A 14,678-nucleotide genomic window follows, 5' to 3' on the forward strand; every position below is an offset into this window, starting at 1 on the left:
AATGGACAGATTTTGTGCTAGCATACAGAAATGTTTGAAGATAGTAGTAATGCAACCACTTTAATGAAAAATGTTATGGCATAATTACAACTTCCTAATTGAATGCTACTTTGCTATAGGACTTCATAAAGCTATCAAGGATTAGTAAGTAGTATAGGATGTAGTTAAAGGGAGAAAAAAAATCACATTTAGTATATATAACATTTCATGTTGCATTTAAGCATCTTGCATAATAAAAGTCTTCTGTTACAAGCTCTCGGGTTTATTCTGCAGACCTGTTATTTTCTTCTCTGCAGCTGTAACAGTTAGTACCATTTTAAAATAACTTGTGCTTACTCAGGTGCTTTTTCAGCTTTAGCCTACCATGTTAGACAGTTTGGTTTGGCTTTGGACCACTTCATTTGGCAGTGTCCCTCTGAGAAATTCTAACCTGAAATACCAGCTTCCTTGTGGTTTTCTTTTGAAAGTTTGTTTGATACTAAATTGGAATATCCTGGGAAAAGGGAACAAATGAAAAGGAAAGCATGTCTTAAATATTGTAAGATGTATGATTTATAAAAACTCCCATTGACAGTTGCCAGGAGTCATGTTGTTACTGATGGAAGGTATTCCTTCCCCACTATTCAGGCTATTAGGAAAAAAAAAAGTCAACTTTGAGAGATTTTGAGGTGACTGAGTTATTCTGTGAGAATACGATCTCCTTTGACTGCCATGAACAGAGGGACAGAGAACTTCTGGAGACAGTCCAGCACAGGGCCACCAAGATGATCAGGGGACTGGAACATGTTTCATACAAGGAAAGGCTGCAGGAACTGGGGCTGTTTAGTCTGGAGAACGGGAGACTGAGGGGAGATCTTGTTAACATTTATAAATATCTAAAGGGTGGGTGTCAAGAGGTTGGGACATCCTTTTTTTCTATAGTAGCTAGCAACAGGACAAGGGGTAATGGGATGAAGCTGGAACACAAAAAGTTCCACTTAAACATAAGAAAAAACTATTTCACTGTTCAGGTGAGGGAGCCCTGGCACAGGCTGCCCAGAGGGGTTGTGGAGTCTCCTTCCTTGGAGGTCTTCAAGACCCACCTGGACATATTCCTATGCGACCTGATCTAGGTGACCCTGCTTCTGCAGGGGGGTTGGACTATATGATCTCTAAAGGTCCTTTCTGACCCTACCATTCTATCATACCCATTTGGGCCATGGCAGTTATTGCCAGGGAGCTCTGATTATCACAATGTAGTCATTCGGGCCATAATATCTCATTTAGTCTGGTAATAAATTTTTGAGCTGCAGATGACTTTTCCATACAAGTTTTGTTACTATAAAAAGTCAAACACACTTTCCTACTGGTAAAAATGAATTAAGGTAAAAAAACCCCAACATATTCAAATCATGAAATCCCTTATGAAACAATTTTAAAGGTTCACTTGCTCCAGAAGCACCAAATGGAGGCTTTTGGCTCTGCTGAAGGAAAGCACAGGTCCATGCCTTGCACACAAATGCACATGGAAGAGCTGGAAAAATGGTTCTTCTGGAATTCCACACATGGAGGAGTAGATGTAGTTTCCAGTTAGTACTTGTTGGATGCATGTCTTTGGGAATGACTTGGAAGTGTTACCTTGTTAAACTGAATTTTGATAGTTGTGGTGGATTCCCTGTAGTTGAAAAAGTGGAAAGATAGCATGTTGCTGAGGAAGAGATTATATGTTTGTCTTCCCTTTGTAGAGGGAGAGCATTGATACTGTTAAAATAACATCATATAAATTTTGAGTACAGGTTGCACTGAATCTTGAGATTTTTTTTTTTTCTTGGAGAGCTTCTTTTTAACATGGTAAAAAATACCAAGTGAAATTCTGTGCATTGTTCAATACAGTGGTCCTTGCAACATTGGCCTCCTTCAACGTTAATTCAACTGTTGCATCTTTTAAGAGGTTTGAGGTAGTTATTTGATTAAAAATGTCAATGGCTATTGTACAGAAAGGAGTGTTGACAATTTAAGGTGCCGAGATTATGAGCACCAAAAAAAAGCTTATAAATATGCTTCTTATTAACCTGAAAAATTAATCAATTTGAAAAGATTTGAGAACAAATAAAAACTGAGTAGCTGGATGGGAGAGTAGGAGGGGGGAAGGAAGGAAAACTGTAGTATCTTAATATCAGAAAATATTAGGATAAACTGAGAGTGTGTGAAATTTGAGTTGAATAATAAAATATTACTAAGTTCTCAAGCAGAAGACAAGGAACAGAGTGAAATACACAGCCTCTGTTATACAGAGAAGATGGGTTCTATTTTAATGGCAATCCAAGCAGAACCCAAAATTGGATGCATTCCATTTGTTTCCTAATGATAGTGGTGTTTATTGTGAAGCCAGAGACAGTGGATGATAGGAATGTTGGTATTTAAAAGATGACTATTGCATTTGAAGCAATAAAGAGAAAGGTAGCAGAAAGATATGAATGAAACATAGCTCCAGAAGCTTCAAGACCTAGCTTGTGATGCTTCAGGCTTTTTCATACTACAGGCTTGTGGTATGACAGGCCTGTTATTCTCCTCTAGATGAAGTTGTTAAAGAATAACAGTTGAAGTTATGACAACATGAGAGAACAGCAAGTCTTGTACATAGCCTGAAGGAGGAGAAAGGTAGTCTAGTAAGTACAGCTTTTCAGAGGTTAAAAAACATTGTTTTTAGAATGAACAGTTGCTTTCTGTAAACGATGTTATTCTGTGTGGTACAAAGAGACTGGTGTTGAGGTCTCAGGATGTGTTTCTAGTTCAGCATTTTTTTTACAACTCCTTGATGTGTCAATGTACTGAATTTGAGTAATGCAGGTAGTTGCTGCTGGTAGAATAGGGTCAGGTTAGAATCATAGAATCATTTCAGCTGGAAGAGACCTTTAAGATCATCAAGTCCAGCCTTTCTCCCAGCCCTGTCAACCACTAGACCATTTCCTTAACTTGAATATCCACTTGTCTCTTAAATACCTCCAGGGACAGTGACCCCACCACCTCCCTGGGCAGCTCATTCCAATGCCTGACAGAAACACAGAATCTTAAGGATTGGAAGGGAACTCGAGAGATCATCCAGTCCAACCCCCACTGCCAGAGTAAGACCACTTAGAGTAGGTCACACAGGAACTTGTCCAGGTGGGTTTTGAATGTCTCCAGAGAAGGAGACTCCACAACCCATCTGGGCAGCCTGTTCCAGTGCTCCATCACCCTCACAGTGAAGAAATTCTTCCTTTGGAACCTCTTGTGTTCCAGCTTGTACCCATTGCCCCTTGTCCTGTCATTGGTCGTCACTGATAAGAGCCTGGCTCCATCCTCCTAACACCCACTCTTTACATATTTGTAAACATCAATGAGATCACCCCTCAGTCTCCTCTTCTCTGAGCTAAAGAGCCATGACTCCCTCAGCCTGTCATCATAAGGGAGATGTTCCACTTCCTTAATCTTTTAGTAGCTTGCTTGGACTGAGTCTGCAGACAGTCAAGCGAAGCATGTTTTCTACTGTGGGTAGCTCTGCAGGGCTGAACTTGGCAGTTCTTGCGTCAACTGAGAGAAAGGAAATGCTCTTGATCTGGAACATGACTGAAGTAAAGATTTGGAGGAACTGTTAGTGTGTGGTCCAGTCAGTTGCCTGTGTTCAGATGCTTATTCTCTCTCTACAGTTAATGTGGTGAACCAAAATTCAGGGCTATTGGAAGGGATAGGTTTTGTGTTGGATTTGACTTGGAAACCAGAATTCTAATAATGTAATTAAATATATGTTTACCATATACATATTTTTTTGTCTGGTTCAGATTTTGTGTTGGAGGTACTTAGTCTGCTCCTTAATGGTCCCTCTGGTTGACTTAGGGTGTGATCTTCTGTTAGAACTTTGAAGAACACGATTGATTACCTGCATAGCTTGAACCAAATGACTGCTTACATTTTTATTTGAAACTAAGATCTATTTTGTCTTAGAGTCACTTGAAAGCACTACAGACTTCCATCTGGTCACACTGTAACTTCTGTCTGGTGTTATAGCAGAAATCATCAGAAATATAGAATTTTATTCTTGTATTTTTTGTTCAGCATGTTGTGGCTGCCAAACCCTCAGAATTTTAGCATTGAAATTGGAAAGATCAGACAACCAGTGCTTTTTGTATTACTTGTGCACAATATACTGTCAGTCAAAGCCTGCTTCGTGGTCACATTTACAAAGACAACGTGGGTCCTATTGCTCTAATTCAGAATTTACCTTTGACACCTTGAAGACCAAGTATTTTGAATTTGGAATCTGTTTTGTCAAAGACAAATATCTTTTTTCCTTGCTTCAAATAAAGTCTTACTATTCCAGTCAAAAGCATAGCATTATAATAAAAAATTAGGTCCTAGATATGCACAAAGTACCAAGGACCAAACTAAAATATATCCTACAAGAAGACAGGCATTTTGTTTTCCCCTTGTCTGAAGTAAAAAGATTGAAGCAATCAAATGTTTCCTAGTCGGATGGATTAAGTTACTTATCTATTACAAAGACACCAAAAAGTGTTAAGACCAATCTGAATATTTTTGCTCATGATGTTGCAGAAAGAAGAGCCTATACTTCCATTTTAGAAGTCTTCAGGGTTGTAACAATCTTCTGTCAACATCTGAAGGTTTATAAAGATGGATTTCCATGTAGAGGCCTCTTTCAGTAAGAAGCCCTGCAGTTAATGATCTATAAAAAGACCCCGTGTTTTTAAGACATTTAGTCTTAAAGGCTTAAGGACTCCTTATTTCACCTTACTTAATGTTCACTGCTCATTATATCTACATCTCAGTCACAGAGATGTAGGAGATGTTAGACTGTAGAATAGAAAATTTCTTAACTGTTAACCTTTTGTATGCTATTTAGCCAGGTGCACATAACTTACCTGATTGATACTGGAGTACTACGTGTCATCTGTGGTGTTGAAAGGTTGATTGAGCATAGAACAAATATTCTAAAGCACAGATGAAAGAGGAGGATACATTGTAGTGCTGAGCTGCCTTTGGAATTGGGGAGAAGCAGAAGGAATCTGTTGCATCATACAATAATGAGAGGTACAGTCGGCAGGAAAAAATATTGGCAAGAAGTTTTCAGTGCTGTAGTTGGTACTTTAATAGCTTGTATGCACTGGTATCTTCAGGATTATTATTTTCTTCAGTGTAGTATTTTTAGCATTCAAATTAACTCCACTCTAAGGTTTACAGCTTGATTTGTCACTTTCCATCTGCGCTGCCTGTTTTTTGTATTAGTAATTTTCTCTATTCTTTTAAGGAATCTGATACATAACCAAGAAAAACCAGTTTAAAATATAGTTACAACTTACAGTGTGTTATTTGTATGATATTCTATAATGATCTGTTTCGGCATTTGTTTAAAATTAAATTTGTTAGCAAAGCTTGTAACATTGCAAGTTAAAATTCCTCCATAACCTTTTGTTTTTGGAAGATGCTGGGTGTTTCAGCTTCTACTTGCATTCATTTGCTTTTAGCATTTTTTAAATAGTATCCAGGTTTCACATATATTAAATTCTACCCATGTAGACAACAGCACAAATCACTTAATTGAAATTACTGAATGCATTATAATTATAGTATTTTTATATTCTGTATGCCAGAGGAAGTGCAGCATATATGTTACCTGCTGAGTTTCAGAACTTACCAGAGAAGTACAGAAGTCTGCATTGTTTAGACTATATGCCCTGGCAGAGTGGGCACTTGGAAGACTTGATTTCTGCCCTTGGTGGTACTGTGATATTTGGGAGATCATAAAAACAGGTGCAGTACCTTAGGTTAAAGGTCTGTGTAGATGTTATCTCACCCCTTCAGTGTTTAATATAGACAGTTACTTATCTTATACTGTTCTTTTCTGTAAAGGTAGCACAATTAGAGATAGATTGTATATGATTCAGGCATCAGCTGAATAGACACTAGATTTGAGGTAGTCTAAATACATTATATTTTCAAAATAGCCTATATAATAGCTACAGTATTAATCTTTTAATGCATTGAATAAATTAGAATGTATTTTCTAATATTCTTGAGTGAGGATCAGGTCATTGAAGAATATACCTCTCATTATGGCAACCTGGAAATTATAACTGCATAGCAAATGCAAAAAAAAACCAAACCAACCCAATCCAAGTCATCCTTGTGGGAAAAGACAAAAGATTAATTGCAAGTTTCACATGTAAACTCCTGTCATTGCATTCTTCTCAATGCTCATCATTGTGTGCTTTAGGGTTATATTTTTTTAAAGAAACTTCTCAATTCTTCGGTCGTCTTGTACCTTTTAGTGTTCTTAAATTTAATGAATTGTCTTAAGTAGTTTGTTGTACTAATATGAATGAAAGTAGTAATAGAAATAAATTGATCCTTGAAGATAGGTATTGTTTTAGTGAGTAGTGTTGTCTAGCTTAAAATTTCTGCTCATCATTGTCTGGGTATCTAGCGCTTTGAGGATGTGTTGCTGAGCAATGTAATTCCAAGTCAATGCTTGTGCATGGGACCATATGAAAAGAAAACTGTGTGTTTTTTCTGATTGTTTATTCAGGGGTTTGATAATCACAGATTCAAGTTTAGTGTTTTGAAAAAGATGCAGACATCACATGAAACTATAGAGTTGTGAAGCGAAGGTATTCAGGTAAAAATGTCTTGAAATATAGTCTATTATGCAACCTGAATTTCTTAGCCCCAATTGTTAGCTGTTGTTGTATTCATTTAATTTTCAATATTTAACGCTTAACTGTGATATCTCTCTGTAAAAGTTACTTTGTTCCTAATGTTTAAAATCTGTTTCCAGGCTGCAAGCTGCTATATAAACAAGACTTTGCAAGACGGTTAGGACTGAGATGTGTTACTTGTAATTACTGCTCACAGCTGTGCAAAAAGGGAGCAACTAAGGAACTTGATGGTGTAGTGAGAGATTTCTGCAGTGAAGAGTGCTGTAAAAAATTTCAGGACTGGTACTACAAGGCAAGTAACTCAGAATTTTTGACGAGAGCTCCACAGTTAAACAAAAAAAAGAAAATGCACATGTGAGGATTCCTCAAGGACTGTGCAGCAAATATGACTTCAGCAAAGCATTTGCTACACAATGAGCAAATGTGCTAATTTCATCATTTGAGTTTTCTTACATCTTAGAGCAGCATTTCTACCGTCTGATTTTATTGACTTAGGCGAGGAAGTCTTGAGTTACAGAAAAACAAGAAACTACTATGTATATGTGTTACATTACAATTACAATTTTTTTCTCCTCAATTGATTCCATATTTTTCTTGTCAAAAAAAATGTGTATTCAGAATGTTGAAGACACTGTTAATAGCAGCTGGATGATACCTTTAGTTGGCTTGACAGTAAACTAGGTTAGCAGAGATTTTCTTGTTCCTGTTTTTGCCTCCTTTTTTGCTTTTTCCTTCTCCCACAGTTTGAACTGCACAGGCTTTGATTGTTCAGTATTTCCCGGTGGAAAAGATCTCAAAGGGAAAAGCAAGACCAAACGGAGTTCTAATAAAAGTTTAAATCAAACAGTTGGCATCAATTTATAAATCTCTGGAAACTTAATACCTTTTGAAGCACCAACAGCAAAGATTTCATGTTAAGAGGTTTTTTCTTGTTTTCATTTTTTGAAAGAAATAAAGATGAAATTGGACTGAGTTTAACCTGCGATTAGTGCCATGGATAAAATATTTGGTCTCTGGTGTGAACATCCTGAAAAGCTACACTGATAATGTCAAAAAAGAGCTACACTTTTGGATGCACTTGCAAAATAGTACGAAATTCATCACCTTAGCAAAACTCTGCACAGCCTGGAAGGCATTAAAAAGCTTGAAATGTTTGAAAGCTAGATACAGGTCCTATAATTCAAGATGATCTACCTACTGTAAAAGAACTGAATCTGAAGACATATCTGGTATTTTGGAATGGCTAGTTCTAGAAATGTTACAGCCAAACACTATGAAGTCTTTATTTTGAATAATGTGTATAGGGTCCTGTCAGATATTCCTCAAAGACAACTACTGAAGACCAGAATGTATTTCTTCTGTCTTGTTTGAAAAGACGGTAATGAAGCTTGGCTGCCAAGTTACTAAAAACTTACTAAAATGTTAACTCCATACAATAGTAGTTAATCCACATGCCTTAAAACTTGGGATATGGGATGAAATTTATCCCTGCATACAAAGTGCCGTCTGATAGTTTACTAAAGCTTTGGTGTGGTTTTGAAATCTCTTGGTGATGCAGCAAAGAATATAGTCTGGGAGTGTGTATACCAAACTAGTTTCAGGTACATAAACTTTTATAGAAGCTTATACTCTGATTCAGGTTTGAGAACTACTTGAGAGCTCTGACTTCAGGTTATTCTTCTGACCCGTAGGCTAAGGTAGTAAGTTAATTGTCCTGTGAAGTCTGCTTAGGAGACACTGTTGATACTGTGATACAGGAAGATTAGACATGGTGCCATGAAAAGGCAATTTAGTCTAAACAGACTTGCTATTAACTAGTGACTTTTGATAGTACTGAAGTGTTCAATATTTTTACTTTTTGAATCTTATGCTTTCTAGGGGAACTGATGTTACACAATGTTAAATTGGTGATTGTCATTTTTTTGTCAAGTACTGCTTGAAGCCTTTGCCTACTTAAGTCCTGATTATAAAAGTTTGGGATTTATTATAGGGGGAAGGTTGTAGGAAATTGTGCGTTTCGTTAAAATTGTTATTTTTTTACATTCTTACTGGTAACTTGTCCCTCTTCTCTAAAAGTCACTGCAGACACCTTAGATTTGGTAGCACTTTGCTAGCTGATATTCTTACCCAGTCTTAAATAGATAATGATCAAAATACAGGAAGACAGGATAGATATGGACCCATCCTCAAATTTGTACTTCATTTGCTGTTTTGTCTGTTAGCTTCTTAAGAAAATAGTTACATATGTATGAGCTTTGTCTCATGTATGCCATATCCAGTGTTGTTTTGGAGTTACAATGAATGTATACATGAAGAGAAACAAGTGGTAATAACATAGTAATGTTTTAACACCAGCATTACGTTCATTAAACAAATGTTTGTCTCCATCTTCTTTGTGTACTTTTTTAATGGACACACCTTTCTTATGTAATACTGTCTGGAAAACTTCTTAACTTTTGAAAATAATTATTATGAGAGAACTTCCTGATTTCTAGAATTCTCTTCTCAAAAAGCCAGAAAGTAACAGGGGTAGAAGCACAAGAGGCTGTTATCTAGGAGTATTAGAAGTACATCAGATTTATCTAGGTCTTCCTCAAGCCTAGTGTGAGGGATTTAAATGTAAAAGAACAGTTCAGTCCTAATCATCCATTGAGTGACAACCACAGTTATGAGTTGGTGCCAAGTGCCTCTAAGATGAGAGAAATTTTTTTGGTATCTTGAGGTTAGCTAAGAGCTCCTCCTGGAACCTTCAATGGTATGCCTTAGTTTGGATGTGAATCTGAAAAATACCTGGGAAATTTCAATATAAATATTTTAGTAGCCTGATATTTGACAGTTGCAATCATTTGATGTTACTTTTATTCTAGAGCATTGAAATACCTTGAAAAAGACTATACAGTTCTGAAAAGAGCACAGAAACCTGTTTCTTTAAAAATACACTGTGAAACATTGCTGAAAATACTACAGCTGAAGTGTGCCTCAGGTCATTAGAGGCTACAGTGGAGTATTGATTGGTCTGAGCATGTACAGTGATGACTGTGTTCAGTGGAGGCCTGGTGTCTTCAGCAAAGACTCAGTAGAAGGTCGGGAGCTACAGTCTGAGATAGAAAAATTACTGTGGCTGGTGAGCTGAGGTAGCAATAATTGTCAGCAGTGGTAAAAATTGAAACACTGAAGCCAGCATTAATCTAAATGGTCAAGGCAGCAAGACAACCTTGTGGAATTTCTCTTGTCTGAATTTAGCCATTGTACAGTTAGGCATCTCAATTTCAAGTAGGTACTGTTTCAAAACAGTTGATCTCCTTTCTCTTACAATCACTAGCTCTCTAGAAACATCTCTTGCTTCCTATTTATTGTGGGTTGGATTCAGGAGTAGATAGCTAAGATTTGTTTAAGTTAATACCATTCCAAACCATTGGAGAACGTTTAGGAAGAGGTCATTAAAGGATTAAAAATGTAAATAAAAGCCCCAGATGCAGAAACTTTGTTTTTTAAACAAAGTTTGGGGCAAACATTAGTGATTTATAGTAATCACCATGTCCATTTGAACATGTTGAAGTGGAACCTGGGAAAAGAATTGGACCAAAAAGCAGTCATGAGTGGCAAAGGAATTATGTGCAGTGGGAGCACAGAGAATATAGATGGACTTTTTGGAAACAGAGCAGATTTCAAAGAAGGTATTTTTGTGATTCAGTTAACACCTAGTGCCAGTATCAGTGGGATGCCAGTAACAAATGGAAAGGAGAAAGAAGGAAAAAGCAACAAAATCACAAATTCCCACTGTTGTTTTCAGTTAATTTCATGGTCAGGGAAGTGGGGAGAGCAAGCATGTGATTAGGAGGAAGCTTTGGTGTATGGAAAAGTGTATAGTATTGACTGCAAGCATGACTGTGGAAATGATAGAATTACAGTAGCAAATGTGGGAATGGGAAGTGAAGCATCCTTATAAAGGAGTATTGGGCTTGCTATGGAATAGCGATTTCTGTGTGGAAGCAAACCAGAATTTTGTCATCTAAATACCTTAGTAGCAGCTCAAGGGAGACACTAGTACACTTATTGAAAGGTCAAAACAAAAGAGCCAGAACCGTAAGGAGGGAAAACAGTTGGGAGAAGGCTGTAGTTGCTGCATTAGACAAGATTTGACACCTTTTTCTTTCTTTGAAAAGCAAATTGAGCTGAAAGTGGCTCTTTGATAGTCAAACAATGTGCAGCAGATCAAAGTGTGTGAGCTTTTCTGTACATGGGTCATCTGTCATTTGTAATCAGTGTTAAGTGGGCTTAAAATTTTAAATCGATGAATTATGTATAATTTTTTTTCTACTGATATTTCAGCCTTTTGGTGGCTTTGGAAGATGGGTTTGCACTGAAGGTGTGAATTCATTTTCCCTGAAATGATAAATCTAGGCTCTTTTGGCAACACTACTCCATACTTTATCTTCTTCTCCCCTTCCCCTTCCAAGAACACAACTTAATTGCTCTTTTGTTTCACTGAGAATGTCTCTGCTACAAAATGAAGTGTGGACCAGCATCAGCAGAAAGTCCAAGTGACAAATGTAATAAAAAAATGAGAGAGGATGGGGGTGCTGCAAGGTGCCTGATTTTGTGTAGCCTGCAGGTGCATAAGCACCACCACTGACACCTGCACAGAGGATGGGGACAAAAAGTGCCTGCCCTTCCAGGGACACCTGGCACTTGGTGTGAGGTGATCCAGTCACACAGTTTTCATTGCTTCCAGTGTAAAGCTGGTTATAGAACTGAATCTCTGTATAGATCATCTTAAATATTTAAAAATTATAACCGAGAGCTGAATTTTCTCAGAGCAATGGTGCTGGACTGTTGAAGTACAGAGAAGGAACTCAACGTTTAGGTGCTTTTAAAATTTGGATTAATTGACCAGTTCATACTTTTTGGAGTCACAAGAGTTACAGTTGGATTTCTTAGCCATCAGCCTTGTGCGTAACTGCTATGTTGTGTATGATTTTACATGTTAATGTTTTATGTTGCATATTATCATAATGTCCCTCTTCCTCTCCTGGCTATATTATTAGGTTGACTTATATTCCAGAGCATCCCTAAAGCCTGTATGTTTTTAAGGACTGCTTTAGAGTGGAGGTTGCAAGCAATATCATGGGGAGTAACTTTTTGCTTGCTTGAAGATCTGAAACTGGGACTATTACTGTTTGGATAATAATTTATAACATGGCTGACTAAAATCAGTGGAGCCTATTTTGAAGAAGAGCAATGTTTATCTTAGTTATGCCTCATGAAGTTATCATGTAGGCTAGTGAACGATACATTACTTAAATGTTTAGCTAGGATATAGAAGAACAAAGTTTTGAGTTTCAAGGTGTGTGTTAAGTAGATTTTGTGGAGTCCTCTTTAATTTGAGATCTGTTGTTTATAAATTATAGAGAAACTTTGAACTAAATAATTGGACTCTGAAATTGTTGTCAAACTATTAACATAGTGAAAATATTCAAACTATTCATATTAACAGCTGTTGTTTGATACCTAGAGAAGTGATTCTGTTTGTGACTTAAAAAAACCACCTAACTTTGAGGGGAAAAAACGCCATCTCTGCTTGTCCCAGTTTCAGGAGTCTTTAAGGAGTCTCAGTCACTTTCTGCTCTTGTTTTGCAGAATGCTTCAGTGGAATTAATTAAAATTGATGCATAAAATTCATTCTTTGACTGGAAGTGAGCAATTTTTAAAGACTTAATTAAACAAAGCAGGTTTATTGTGGGTGTTAACCCCCAGCAAACAGTTGAAAATGAAGTGACAGATGTGCCTGTATAAGAAGGTAGCGCAACTATCACAGAGCCTTTATGAATGAGAATTAAATGTGTAACATATAGAAATAATATTTTTCCAAGGCTTGTTGAAAAATGTCCAAATCTTCCTTTGCATTCAGGCTGCGCGATGTGACTGTTGTAAGTCTCAAGGAATGCTCAAAGAGAAAGTGCAGTGGCGTGGAGAAATGAAACACTTTTGTGATCAGCACTGTTTGCTCCGTTTCTACTGTCAACAAAACGAGCCAAATCTGGCAACCCAAAAAGGACCTGAGAACTTACACTATGGTATGTGTTGCTTTATGGCTGCTAAATGGCAAACAAGATCCTTCCTTTAAAGTTGCATGAATTATTGTAATAATATTTATTGTAGTAATTACAATAGAGATTACCCTTTTTTATCATCCGAGGCATCACTGAGCTACTTGCTATTTTTTATCTTGGCTCTTTATTGCTTTTTTGAGAGCTGAAACACTGTCAGGTAATCAAGCAATTTTGCAGCCACTTTTTAAAACTCAGATCTTTCTAGATTAAGCAGAATTTTACTGTTGTATTATCATCAGGACAGAAAATGTTTTCTGCTTTCATTGTGCTCTGGTTTGTCGTTACTTGCACTGTGGAAACACTTCTCTTCAAAATGTGTTTGGTCACAGGGAGAAGATAAATGCACTAGGAATGAAAAAAAAAGAAAATTAAATAAATGGAAACTAAATGAGAATGGAATGAGAATATCTAGATGAGGAAGCTATTGTTTTGGGGTTTTTTTTCCATCAGCAATGGGTACCGTGTAAATTTGCTGATGGAGGCTGAATGCATGTTTGTGTGATTTAAATGGCAAGTCTGGCAAAGTTCAAATATATCAACTTTTTAATTAATGTAATTATAGCAATGCAGCTTCTTTGTGTGGTTATTTTAATATTTTAACAGCTTAGTATTTGCTTTTCTGAAAGGTTATACTTGCATCTGAATGGAACATTGATTTAGCATTTGCCATTATATGAGTATATGAGATTAAATGTGGGAGTAGTGAGATGCCAATGAATGAGAAGTCTCGCATGCAGTTCTTACTTGCAACACAGTATTGATCCATGCTCTTAATGTTATCCTGATGATAGATGTTGTCTGAGTTGTCTACTGAAATTTGCTTTGATTCTGAAAAAGGGGGGAAAAAAAAGACTAAAATCTTTTGTTCCATTTTTAGATCAGGGCTGTCAAACACCCCGAACAAAACTAACAGTAAGTACATGTATCTACCATATATGTAACATAATTAGGTGTATGTAAGATCTGAGATCCCGGTGGATTAAAAGGATGCTGTTAAAAACCAAAATATTAATACCTTTGAGTGATCTTAAATGAAGATTTCTAGAGTTTTTTAGCTCTTTTTCACATCAGGAGTTGAAATTATTTTTTTTTGATGTTCGTATTTTGTCTTTTTGTCATCTTCTGGGAAACAAAATCCTCAGCCATGTATTTTATATCTGCAGTGCATGAAAGAGTTGCTTAAAAGTTAACCCACAAACTCTGTGTATCTTATCCACGTGTTTAGACTGATGAGGTGTACTTATTGAGTACAGGAAGCGAAGATAACTTCACTGTTCATTTAGAATATGAAGATGGTACCTCAGCACTGAAAGGATGAAAATCTTCAGATTTTAAATTACAATTCCTGAGAGCTGAGCAATTGGTGCTCAAGGTGTGATTGACTTTGCTGAGCAATTGGTGCTCAAGGTGTGATTGACTTTTCAGGTGGTGGAGTAGAACAGGCTCACTTTCTAAGATGGTGGCAATCATCAGTGGAGCAGCAGCCTTCATTTTGACTTTCAGTTTTTGTTAGCTTTTCAAAAGTATTATTAATAATAATGTTTTTTAGGTTACCTTAGCATATTTTGCTTGAAGCTTAGTTTTGTTTTGATTTGTCTCATGCAACATCTCAGAAGTGCCTCTTTTTCCATTAAGAAGTTGATTTGCCTTTTCAATGCAAGTAAGTTTCTGTAAAATGGATCCTAGATTTAAGTGAAAGTATTTTGATGATGTTATAAAATATATTAATGAAAACTATAGCAAGGAAGATTGGTTAGGCAACTAGAGACATCAGACAAGCTAAACTGTCAGATTAAAAGCATTTAGTACTTTTAATAGCTTCCAATGATATTAATCCATAAATTTTTAAATATCCTGTGAAAACTATATGTGA

General features: G+C 36.6%; 1 protein-coding gene across 15 annotated transcripts in view; it reads left to right on the forward strand.

The window, feature by feature from the left end:
• The window catches only part of ZMYM2 (zinc finger MYM-type containing 2), a 92,832-nt gene that overhangs the window by 58,821 nt on the left and 19,333 nt on the right, over positions 1–14,678 (forward strand). For 14 of the 15 annotated variants that reach the window (XM_061992241.1, XM_061992316.1, XM_061992326.1 and 11 more), the window contains 3 exons: positions 6,812–6,984; positions 12,604–12,769; positions 13,683–13,717. In XM_061992241.1, the coding sequence (XP_061848225.1) occupies positions 6,812–6,984; positions 12,604–12,769; positions 13,683–13,717 (374 nt within the window). The remainder of the gene's footprint in view (positions 1–6,811; positions 6,985–12,603; positions 12,770–13,682; positions 13,718–14,678) is intronic. The other variant, XM_061992353.1, reaches the window with a different exon arrangement.

The sequence above is a fragment of the Colius striatus genome, chromosome 1, assembly GCF_028858725.1.
Source record: "Colius striatus isolate bColStr4 chromosome 1, bColStr4.1.hap1, whole genome shotgun sequence".
In the NCBI taxonomy this organism is placed as follows: domain Eukaryota; kingdom Metazoa; phylum Chordata; class Aves; order Coliiformes; family Coliidae; genus Colius; species Colius striatus.